Source organism: Athene cunicularia (genome assembly GCF_003259725.1).
Source record: "Athene cunicularia isolate RWA chromosome 12 unlocalized genomic scaffold, athCun1 chr12_part1, whole genome shotgun sequence".
Lineage (NCBI taxonomy): Eukaryota > Metazoa > Chordata > Aves > Strigiformes > Strigidae > Athene > Athene cunicularia.
Window position 1 is genome coordinate 22,066,276 of NW_020799116.1, and position 12,823 is coordinate 22,079,098.

At 36.4% G+C, this 12,823-nt stretch overlaps 1 protein-coding gene across 11 annotated transcripts in view; it reads right to left on the reverse strand.

The window, feature by feature from the left end:
• Positions 1 to 1,704: 1,704 nt before the first annotated feature.
• The window catches only part of IQSEC1 (IQ motif and Sec7 domain 1), a 273,968-nt gene continuing 262,849 nt past the window's right edge, over positions 1,705 to 12,823 (reverse strand). For 7 of the 11 annotated variants that reach the window (XM_026857677.1, XM_026857676.1, XM_026857666.1 and 4 more), the window contains exons 11-14: positions 12,022 to 12,195; positions 11,186 to 11,362; positions 3,690 to 3,739; positions 1,705 to 2,363 (exon numbers count right to left, since the gene is read on the reverse strand). In XM_026857677.1, coding sequence (XP_026713478.1) covers positions 1,767 to 2,363; positions 3,690 to 3,739; positions 11,186 to 11,362; positions 12,022 to 12,195 — 998 coding nt within the window. In that variant the 3' untranslated portion in view covers positions 1,705 to 1,766. The remainder of the gene's footprint in view (positions 2,364 to 3,689; positions 3,740 to 11,185; positions 11,363 to 12,021; positions 12,196 to 12,823) is intronic. The other 4 variants (XM_026857674.1, XM_026857673.1, XM_026857669.1 and 1 more) reach the window with 2 other exon arrangements.

The following is a 12,823-nucleotide window of genomic DNA, read 5'->3' on the forward strand; positions in this document are numbered from 1 at the left end:
ATGTGTATAAGAGACAAATATTAGAGATGCCATGAGCAAGCCAATATGAAGTCACTCTCTTGTTCTCATGTCCTCATTATTCCTGACAATTTTATTACTGTTAAATAGAAAATCAACTCGTTGTTATATTGTTACTTTTACCCATCTCACACTGGAACTTTTTGCTCATCCTCTTCAAGGTTTGCTTTTAGGCTGGTACAGTTTTGCAGTTGTGATTCCTTTGTCTCTACTGTTTAGGTGCAAAGTCCTTGCAGTGGCTCAAAATGCTGAAACTACAAAGTAGGCGCCATGTATAACTTTGTACAGGATTTCGGGATAAAAATGGTATATAAATTTGCAAATGGTTTGATTACAACACATAAGCAACAACAGCACAGCCTGTTTTTATGTGATGTCTTGCAACTAACTGGACTATGGAAGTGAGGGTTTGAGCATAAACTCAGCCTGCTGAGTGCTGGGTACTTTCAAACTAACAAATGTGATGAGTAAAAATGGTGAAGCCACTTTGTTGCTAGCACATGGCTACATGGAATTACATTTTTTGTTAATATATATATAAAATCCCTATACTAAATTCTAAAACAAACCTTCAAGTTTTAGAGCACTTCCACTTGGAAACGCTCTGACTAGAATTCAGCTTCATTGGGGGTAAAAATGAGAAATTATGGTAAACGGGAAACAAAGTAGCTGAGAAAGATGGAAGTTTGCCATTTTCATGTTTGAGATGAATGTTTTTGCAGTGTATACATGCACCTGTCCTAACTCTTCATGTGTGTGTGTGTTAAATCATATGCATACAAAAGAAACGTGGATCATGTAAATTCACAGTTATCACAGCCTTTAAAGTGTCTAAGAATTTGAGTGACCAATACTTGCAGATGACCACTGGTAAATGGTCATCCTACATTGCTACGGTACAATTACTGCATCTTAACGAGTTTGCTTACCTGAAATAGCAGAGCAGTTATAATACTGATTACGTATTATATTATTGTGTTAATAAAATAAGGATTTATACAAAGCAGTATTTGACTACAACATTTAAATGCTATGTTACTTGGCACATTTAGTAATGATTGCTTAGAAATCTTAGCAAGTCCAGAGGACTTTTAATGAAAATACTGAAATGTCTGAAATTGTGTCTAACGTTTAATGTTTTTGGTCTACTCTTTCATATGCTATTCATCTACTATACTGTCCTATCAAGTAAGTGGAATTCCTTGTAAAGTCTATATTGCTAGTTTTGTGGACTGAAAAAATTTCTTTCCAAGCACAAATGTTAACTATACAGTATATATATATTTATATCTTTATATATTTATATTTATATAAAGTTTACTTACGTACTTTCATCAACCATATCAGGTCTACTTTTTTTTTTTTTTCCCATTGACAATAAAAGAGCAAGAATGCAACACACGTTTCTGTATCACTTTTTTCCTTTTTTCATAGACTAAGTTTTTATTATGCATGTAAAACTGTCAAGGGATTTGGTGTAAAAGGTAGCTTTACTCATATTCAGCAAGCAGCATGTTTTCAAGGCAGTTTGGAAGTAAGAACTAACGAGATGGTAAACATCTATCGAGTAGGTAAGTAAAACCAGTATCAATTGCGCTAACTTGAATTATTTTATTTTGTAACAGAAAGCCTTTACGCTCACACAGCTCAAATTGTCTAGGTAAAAACTGACGATTCTACTTGTTGCTTCCTGTAAGTGCCTTTGTAACTGCGTTTAAAACTACAGTTATGAGGAGGGTCGAGATGTTCTAGACTATTGTGCTGATGCCACTGTGTTTGGGCTTAGTGCTGGCTGAAGTGGAGGGAGGTGGTGGCGGTCCATGGTGATGCTGGGGGTGAGCAGAGTGCCCCGGGTGTGGAGGGGGCAGCGGCGGGTGAGGAGCATGGGTGTGCTGCGCGTGGGGGTGCTGCATGTACGGAGTGTGCTGGGAGTGCGCCGCGTGCTGGGAGTGGGGCCCGTGTTGGTGATACTGGTGCGAGTGCTGGATGTGCTGGGGAGGGTGGTAGTGGTGGTGGTGGTGGTAGGGCGGCGGGTTCTGCTGCAGGTGGCAGTACTGCGAGTGGTGGGAGTGCACCTGGGCCTGGGTCTGCCCCTCCGCGGGCCCTGCGTGATGCATGGCAGAAGGATGCTGTGAGTGCTGCTGATGTGGGATTACTGGAGGGTGCGGAGGTTGCTGTGATGAACCAGATGGTGGATGACCTTGGGAAGGAGGCTTTCCCCTTTTACTACCAAATAAGGAACCTAGGAGTGAGGAGGAGTTAGGCATAGTCTGGTGAGGGCGAGATGGACACTCTCGGGTTGATGTAGCTCTTCGGCGCATGTGAGGACTGCTAATGATGGACCCCTAAAAAGAAATTAATAGAAATAAAAATTAAAAAAATCTTAAAATGTTTAAAAGAAAAAGTTCACACTGACCCACAAACTCCTCCTTCAGTGTTCACATGGGTGGACTATGTTAAGTGTTCTAGGAAAAGTTTTATTTCCACCTTCTCTAAGTTGCCAGTGAGGCACTCGTGCCCTTCTTGGGGTATTTTAAGCATTAAATGTTTCTCTGTCAGTACTCTGATATCGAAAGCTATGACTTTAAATAAGAAAAATGTCACGGAAGAGTAATATGACATAAGCCCAAGGAGTGTGTTTTTAAAGGAAAAATACATTTTAAAATACTGTAAAAAATACCATATTTGTTTTTTTGCAACAAAAAATAAAACTACATTAAATTCAACCTAAATAGTTAAACACACAGCAGCAAATGTTACAGTTACAATTCAGATTTCAAAACAGTATTTTAAACTTTTTTTTTTAATAGTAGTTTTCCACTACTATATGCCACAGTGCTGCTTCTCAAGCCTACCTCTGAATTATGTGTTAAATGGAACCATACCACTTTTGCCACTAAGCTTTCTATGTGATTGTGTTCTTCTGACCTGGGTCAAAAGTTCTCTATTATTTAGTCTGAAATGGTGTATTTAGTTTCCGGAAGTTTGGGGTTTGTCTTTTTTTAAAAGAGTTATGGAACACAACAGTACTTAGGCAAAGTGTGCTAGATTTAAACTGCAATCTACCTAAAGCAAACATAAAAAAAAAAAATTAAAAAAAGGAAAAAATCTGCAAGCTGAATTCAGAGACATGAACAGTATATATAAATGGTTTGAAGATGAATGAAATCTCATGAAATCCACATTGAATTCACCTATCTTAGTATTTTTTTCCTCCCATGCCCTATCTGTGCAATTCCATGGTGTCATGACTGCATACATTTAGCAATTTAACTTGAAAATAAGCAATGGGAATGGTTGAGCATGAAAGTCAATAGTCGTAGCTAAATATCAAACAGCAAGAACAGTGTACTTCGTAACAAAGAGCAAGTGGGCTTTTAAGCTGGGACCAGACTGAAATGGTGGCAAAGGACACATCGTATTCATTTAACCATGCTTGCAGGAACAAAGGGAACAAGGTTAGCTCAAACCAAAAATGGCATTGGTCTAAAACAAGCTGTCAGTGCTTTTTAAGCTGGAAGAATACCGAGTGAGTAGCCTAGGCATGCATTTTATTTGAGGCAGGCAGGTTATATGTTAGAAGAAAAAAGAGCAAAAAAATATGTATATAAAAGAAAGGTTTGAAATGCACATCATCACATCCAGCTAGACATCAGTAACTTCCTACTTACTTCCATATTGCTGTCTAGCGATCCTGCACTGCTGCGTCGCCCACGCTTGCCTGCCCAGGACATGCAACACCATAGATTAGAGACTGAGACAAGACCCGGGTGAAAAACAGCTGCTTTCCCTGAATCACTAGAGGAGCCTCTAAATGCAACTAGAGGGGCTGCAGGGGGGTTAACATTGCACTGGACTGGTACAGCACCTACTAAGGCAGAAACTTGGATTTTTAAGGCCATTAGTTCTATTAAGTTTCTGTACCTGACTAATTTTTAAGAGGCATTGTTGTTGTGAATTAACTATCATTAGCGGGGTGTGATTTTTTATTTTGTACAACTCTTAAAATACATGTAATTTTAGCATTTATGTTTAGTAGCATGGTTATGATGTTGACCAGCAACAATTTTAAATTGTTCAATTTCCTGAAATCTAATTTCTATCAAGTTTCTTTCTTTAAAGAGACTCATAGCATATATATGTATATTTCTGGGGTGGTATTAATTTAAACACAAAATATTGGCATATTCTGAACCTCAGTGTAGGGCAGTGGTGAGGGGCATTGGTTTCATAATTTCATTTTCAGTTTTTGATCCTCAGTGGATTTCATATAATCTTCTTTCATGAGGTTTAAAAAAAACTAAACTTAATTTTTTATCAATAAATCTGGAATCTGTCATGACATTATGGCTAGATTTCGTTTGTTTATCTGTGCAGTGCTTTATCTAGAAGAATGAGGGATTTCTTCTCCAGTATTCTCAAATTGCCAAAGATAGTTGCCTAAAACTACACATGAAACACCAGATTGTTTGCCTAAAGAGCCAGAATACGTCAGTGGCTATATATAGGATACAGGATCTCAGATTTTCTTTCTCATTTCACAGGAGAGAAAATAGCATATGGCTGCAGGGGAAATAAGTATTTTTTAAAAGATAGCTTGGTGAGCATTGCTTTGCAAAGTTTCAAATACTTCACTGGCAGGATGTGTAAACAAAGCTAGCCTTTGAAGAGTGGTCAGGTTCTCAAAGCTTCTCTAAAATCTGAATGTTTTTATAAATCTACATTTTCTCAATGCTTTCTCCTTTCTTTCCTGTGAGGCCAAACACAAACTCCACTCTGTAGTACATTCCTGTCTTCAGAATCTTTAACAGGTGGTTTTGGAGAGGAAAGTGAAGATTTCAGCATCACTGAACCTGTAAGCCACATCTTTAGAAGCCCAAAAGGCACACAGTATGAGAGCCAGAGAGAACTTTGGGACTGTAAGTGGGACTCCACAGTGATTCCTTGGAGGTTCACCCTTATTTCTTGACATAACCTCTCAGTTCAGACTACCTGTAAGTCTCATAAGATCAGCATGAACTAAAAATACTACCTCTTGGATCCATAAGCATAGCTCTGACCTGCTTGGTCATGGGGTGCCACCTCGCAACATGAGTTTCTCCTAAGAGCAACAGTTCTGTTTAGACTACTGTACCATTTCCCCCTCTCTCATTATCACCAAGAGTTACTCCCCAGTATAAATCCCTCTACATTGCTATTAAACTGAGGGGAATGCGCATTTGTGGTCAAGGTGTTTTGTTCGGCTTGTTAAATTTGTTGGAAATTTGAACAATTTCCCTAGACAGGCTCTTTGTCAAAAGCTTTGTGGTTCATCCCTTGCTGCCGTTTTAGCCTCATCAAAACCCTAACTGCTATCTTATGAACCCCCAAGAAAAACTAGGTTTGATAATCCCTTATTTTTATTTCTCATCAGGCTTTGATATTTTTCTGCTCTGCTAAGGAGATTAGTATTGATTAAGACTCAAATCATCTTGCTTGCTGATACAAAACACAAATGAACATAGCCATCTCTTAACTTAGTGGCCAGTATTGGAAATAAGACTGACAGCTGCCACAAGTCATTAAATGTGGCCACAAATGAAGGAAAACAGGAAAATCTAATGCCTTTTGCATATGGCAAAGTATCTTAATAAAATAACCATGAACACAGTATATACACAATATATATGGATAGAAAGAGGCAGATGGATTTTTGCTTACGATAACTTCAGGGTACAGTAGTACTAGCAAAGCCAAGAACAAAGAGAAAATCCTACTTAAAATGCCTGTGATTTCCCTCAGATAGGCACTATCACAATAAAGAGTGCTTTATTTATTTTCTTAAAAACAAGTCAAACCCAATTCTGTATTGACATACAGTGTGATATGAAAGCTATTAAGTAAATCTTCTAGAGCATTCCCCCTGCCAATGTGTGTTTATATAATACTGTTCTCTAGTTTTGAGATGTCATCCCATCTCAAAAATGCTTCCCTAGAGCTGCAGCGTTCAAATGCATTTCAGGAAAATGGTGACTCTTGACTAGAATCGCATGTAAGCGTAACTCTGTACTCACATAATAATTAGCAGCTGTGATGTAAAGCAAGGTGGTATTTATCAAATCTGAAGACCAGTTTTGCTTAATATATTCCGATCCACTTAAAATGTTTAAGGATGTTACTTAGAGCACTTTTAAATTTATTTTTATGAAAATAAATTTCAGTTAATTTTTTTCTGATTCACTCCAACAATTCATTGACATTAGATATGAATATTCTTGGTAAGAAATATCTTTAACTTATGTAAGTACAGTATGTCCCATATATGTACATGCATTACATGGGACTAAGAATATTTCAACTGCATAGTGTAAATATTAAGTGATCAAAATATTTCTATGAACTTGAACATTCCAAAAGAAAATACAGAGTTTCATTAATAAAAATCCATTCTACCTTGCATAAATTGATCTCTCGGATCTTCAGATCATGACAGCAAGTGTAAATATTTCTCACTGCTACGCTATGTTTCTTGAAACTGTTCTATGCCAGGGAGATACACTGCTATCTAAACAATGTATTATGATCTGGCTTTGTATGTCTTGGGGAAAAAAAGTTCGGAAAAAAGTTCTAAATTAAGGTTTTGGTAAAGCAAACTAATGTGGCAGCTCTTACAATGATGGATTGTTATACCAGCCTCCAAAGGTTGTGAAACTGATACTCACTGCAGCAGCAGCAGAATGTGTAACCATCTAGATGCTGATCTGAGAGGTATTACCCAACCTGATTTGCTCAGAACGATCTAAACAATATCCTCTAATCATTACTTTAGAAACAACTTTCCAGGGTGAAAAGACTCTCTGTAACCTTCATATTTTCATCCTGTTTTCTGGGTGAAACAGGTATAGTCTTGGGATCACACACCAGTTATGAAAATAGTTTCTTAGCATCTTAAACAGAATAATATATATAACAATATAAGAATAATATTCCTAAAATACTGATTAAATCCCAGGAGATGAGAAATTTGCATAAGCACACCTCACCTTGCTAAACTCCTCTTCCACTGGAAAAACAATCAATGTCTCTTCCATAGGACAGAAAAGTTGTTGATACAAAGGTGTTTTTATATAGTGAGGGGTGCCTTTGTACAACATACTGGTAAAATGGTTTGGTATTAACATACACATATCACAAGAGATTTCATACAAATCTGTTTTATTTAAAAATATCAGTAAGTTCTATCATGCCCATTACTGTTGCTATTTCATTGAAGAATAGGAAATATAACAACAGTGACAAGAGACAGGAAAAATCTCTCCCTGCTTGGAAAGCTCTTCTAATATGGGAGAAAAAGACTACTAGTATCCTCTGACCTATATAGTGCACCCAAATCCATGGGAGAGGAAGAAGACGGTCACCTGGTAACCCTGTCTGCATCACATGAGAGAGGAGCCAAGGGGCTGCACCGTCCCACCACAGATTTATTCAGCAGATGAAGGGATTCTGTAAATGCATGAACTCAAAGAGGCTTGTTAAGGGGATTATGATGTTCAGAAGTTTCACAGTCTTTTTCATTGCAATTTGGAATATAGGAAATTTTTAAAAATACATGATGAAATTGTTAAAAAAATAAAAATGTAAAAAAGTTGAAGGTTGACCACCGAGATTATATGCAATACACAAACAGAATTATTTTAGTTCTGGAACTACTTTATGTTTTTGGTTTGGGTTTGTTTTTATTCTTTTTAAAGTAGTCTCTCCTGCTCTGTGATTGTTTGGAGATAGCTCAGAAGATTATCAGACAAGCACAACTTATATTAACAGTAACCATTATGCCTTCCTGCACTTCTTTGCAGATTCTATCTAATATTACATAGGTATGCCAGCTATATATTACCAAGGCAAATCATAAAACCACAATTTTTAAACCAGTGCAGTGTGTAAATATTTCCCCTTGCCTTACAGGTTATGGATGGGGGGAATAAAGCTTGATTTCCACAGGTGCTCACCACAGTAAACTCCATGTGAAAGCACCAGTCCTCCAGCAACTCAGAGTCACTGGAATTCAGACTGACTAGCCTAAAATCAGTCAAGAAACCTGTGAGAGATACAGAATCAAAAATGCACCAGTCCAATCCTCCATGCTTGCTTTAGGGACCAAATCATTCTTCCCATGTACTAATGGCCATGATGGGACTTCACACCTTTCAAATCTTTCTGTAAACCTACTTATCATGTAATTGTATATGGAGTTAAGTGGTGAAATGTCCAAAATTCTTTCTGAACCCATAAAACTCAGCTTTAACTACATTAAAACTTGTCTGTCTTCTAATATTTTTATGTAGATTAAGAATTTCTAAAGTCTGAGACAAATAAATTCAGTTCTTCCTTGACTATATCTCAAGAATGTGTAATAAAAATGGTATCTTCTTTTGAGAAAAATAAAGTGTTAAAAACTTTTGCCATTTTTACATCTCAAAACAGTTGGTTACTACATTCTGCTTTTTACTCCATGGAAAGAACTGTCAATCCACAATGAACAATACTATCTTTAAAATTAAGAGACCCTCATGCACATACTTTTTGCAATTATGTTTTAAACTATGGTGGCAAATGCATGGAAGAATAACCACCAGGAAATGATTCCTGACACTGTTTCCTGACAGAGAAATCTTGCCTTTTGTTACTGCTTACAGTTTAGGAGTCAGAATCATTCAGGGTATCAACATTCATTAGATCGTAGCAGCTTATAAATCATCACTCTTTTCCAAGAGAGAAATTTAAAGTCACTTTCCACAGCCACCATTTACTACTGCAGTATCTAGCAGAGAGTAATGGACTGTTTTCTTAAATAGTTTTGTCATATACCCATGCAACCAAAATGCTGTTCAATCAGATTTCCCCTTCACTGAATAACTATTTTAAAATTTTCAATTTGTTTTTGCAGTGTCCATTGGACAATTATCTGCCTTACTGCATAAATATGCAACTAGGCAATCTTCTCATGTTTATTAGATTTATTTCTGTTTAAATGTAGAATGGAACTCTCTAAAAATCCACTTTCATCATGCCTTTTCCTATAGAAAGACACTCGTCCACACAGTCCCACTATTCTTGTTCCTCCTTTTTGATTCATGCACAAAAAGAACTGAGGCAATCTAACTCAGTATTGCTTTACAAAAACAATTTAGTATGAGATAATCACTGGGATGCAGTATCTTGCTAACTGAAAGAGATTTATATGTTTTTCTATGGATCATCTGTCCCATATTAAAACAAAATCAGCCTCACATGCAACCTATTCACTGAGAAAAGCCAGAAAAGACATGTATAATCTCATTAAAATTACATCAAATAACAAAGCAAATAACAGGTATGTAATTTCTCAAGTCAGTTGCACTGCACAAGACCAAACAGAAACTCTCCATAATTCTCAACTCATTCAGGTTAAAATTAAGTTTAGTTGGGTTTAACAAAGTCATTGATAAACCCTGCAGTCTGTGAGTGATTTTTACTTTTTATTATGGAAAAAAATTATTTTCGGTAATAAGCATGCCAATTGTAGGCATGCCCTGTTGAAACATGGAATGTTTTCATGATTATAAATACTTGTTTATTGCACAAAACCCATAACATGAATTTAAATATATTGCAATGTTTGAAAGACAAGGATGAAAATTTCCTATGGGATGAAAAAAATTAATCAGAAATCATGTTTATGGGTACAGATACACACTGAACTCACATATTCAACAATATGGTAGTTCTCATTCTAATGAAATAAACACAAAACCACAAAAAAGATGATGGAAGTATCCTCAAATCAGAGATAATAGTGGTGAAGACTAGTGGCTTGATCTAAAATCCACTGAAGCCAATCAAGCACCAGTATTCAACTTCAGCCTGATTTCGGATCAAGGTCCTAGTCCTTTTTAATGACGCAAATGGACATATGAGTATGAAAGCCTAAACAGAGAATAAAATAATTGAAAGAGCTCACTCTCTACATATTTGTATGTGCATACATATACCCACAAAACACAGGCTGTAATTTCAATTTATAACAATTTTATTTATTGTGGCATAGCTAAAAATCTCTTCTTTAAAGAGTTAAACAAAGGAAAAAGATGAGCAGTGTCTACTACCAAAGATATACACAATATTGAAATTATGACTATACTGTAAATCATCACTGCAATTAAAAGAACAAATCAGGGTATGTAACACAGAGTATATACTAAAAGAATAATTAAAAATTTATCTATGTATAGTTGCTACTATCCCCAGAAGTCCTTTCTGAACAGTGGGCATGGTGTTCAGATATGACTTCTTGTAAATGACAGGAATCATGTTTAACACAGGTTACTGCCCACAGTAGCCTGTATTGCATGGGTATGCCAGCTGTGTATTGCCAAGGTAAACTGTAAAGTAAAAACATACCAAATTTCCTCTGGCTTTTTTTTGGCTAAAAAATCACACCACCACTCCTTTCTAGTCTTTGGCTATATTAAACAGTTAATATATCTTAAGACACATCAGTGGTTTTGTGGGATATCAGTATTCTTGTCCACTAGAGCTTGCTTTATTGTATTTGCAATAGTATTTCACAACAACCTCTTCTGCAAGAATTGGGAACTATATCTTGAGTTACAAAACAATAAAAGAGCATCTGGGACACACTGCATCTGAATTATGTAGCTCTAGGCAGAATTTAGTAGGGCTTCACTCAATTTCATTCATCAGTGTGGTAACACAGGTACACTTGAGCACAAAATGCACAGAAAGCGGTCATTACACAAAGACCAGTTTCTTTTCTTGTCTTTCTAAGCCTATCGTATGAAGGGGAAGAAGCAAAGGGAAGAAAAAAAGAAAGGGAAACTAAGTGGGTTACTCCTATTACAAGCCAACCATTTTTTTAATAGAACACTTACAATTTTTCCTCTGTCTTCACTCTCCTTTAAAAGTATATATAGCAATCTACAATGGTTTAAATGCTTTCAAATAGTGGTTGCTTAATAGAACAAGGGTGAAAAACAAACAGAAATTAAACACAAACTATGAAAGAGGAGCTATTGGAAATGATTGAAGTTTCAGTATTACTGGTTCTGGAAGCCCACTGAGAGCTGGGCTTTACACACACCATTCACACATCTTTGCATGCACTAGTCAGAAATAAGGCAGTGCCTACCTGCTTCAGACAGGTCTCGGAGGGAGCTGCTCAGTGCGCTTCTTTTCAGCCCCTCCCCAGTAGCATAGCTGTCATCCAGGCAAGCTCTGTTCAGCGTCCCATTGCCAGAATCTTTTTTCAGGCTGGAGCATTGAGACATGCTTGGACGCACCACACCCTTCTGTTTTTCTAGCTCAGCTGAAACAAAGAGAGTAATTTTGCAATTGATATTTATTGACTATAATGAGGGACATGGTAACAACACAACTTCTGTATGTGATCACATATTACTGTGAATAATAGGTAAGAGTTTATTCTGGCACTGTTAAATGCCAGAGAGAAGCTTCACTCCTGTACTAACAGCTTTATACTACAGCACAGAGGATGAACAGCTATTCCTCTTTTGGAAAAACAGAAAATAAAATTCCATGTTTAGACACTTGTGTAACTTCCAGCAAAATATATCAATTTGTACTATGGCTACCTAATTGAGAGAAGACAGGAATATCAAGATGGAAATGAAGAAAAATGCAGTGAAAACTTATTTGAAGAATTTCAGTGATGTAAATTAACCCTAAAATTCTTACTGTAATTTATACTACAAGTTACAAATCCATCTCTCCTCTGTCCATTGCTATTTGCAGCTTGTCCAGGCTAAACTTCCACTGTAGCTACACTGCAGTAAATAATAGTCAGTGAACTCAGCTGGGGCTTAAGATGTCACTGGGTTTTTCCTCTTTCTATAATCAAAGCCATGCAAAAACCCCACGTTATTTTGAACTTGAGTTGTAATGGGTTATACACATATTCAAGATGTTCTTATTTTGATCAGCTTGAAAATGCTCTATTATATGTACCTTTGTACTTACACTCTATTCTGTGCTTTTCCATTTCTTGAACCTCTGCAATTGACTCCCTCAAATCGTCTGTAAACTTCTTCCTGTCCTGAGGATTTGGTGCATTGAAATTTATCAGTACTTTGATATCTGCTCCTGGAACAGCTGACGTGAGCCGAATACCGTTGGGATAATCTAGAAGAAAGAGTCAAGAAAAAATAAGCTCTGAATATTCTGATTACTTTCCTTTTATATATAAAAAAACTCCACAAACCAAAAACCTAAAGGCTTTTTACTAATATTACCATATGGGGGACAAAGTCAGAGAAATAAAAGTCTAAAGGCACAGAATTAGAATGAAAATCCCTAAGACACATTGGAACTGCTCAACTGTCAAGATACCAAATAAATATTGAAAGAGTCTTTATGCAGCTATTACCTGTTACCTAAGGTACAATGTAAAATATAAAACAAAAATCCATGAAAAAAAAACAGAAAAATGAAGGGGATAGTTTTTGTTTCATGGAACATGTCCCATTACCTACTTTACTCAGTTGTGACCAAAGTATTGCTGAGTAAAGACTATTTAAATACATCTTAAGTACTAGAAACTCTTATACTTTTAACTTAAATCTGCAGGAAGGCAAACACATTAGCATGTACAGCTTTTAGTATTTCCTTTTCAGTTGTGTTCCCTGGACATCATACTTTCCTTTTTTTTTTTTTTTTTTTTAAAGAAAGTTACAATTATCTGTGAAATTACATACTGAGGAAGTAAAAGGGGTGGGTTGTGTCTCTGTGTGTGTCCCACTTTTGGCCCATA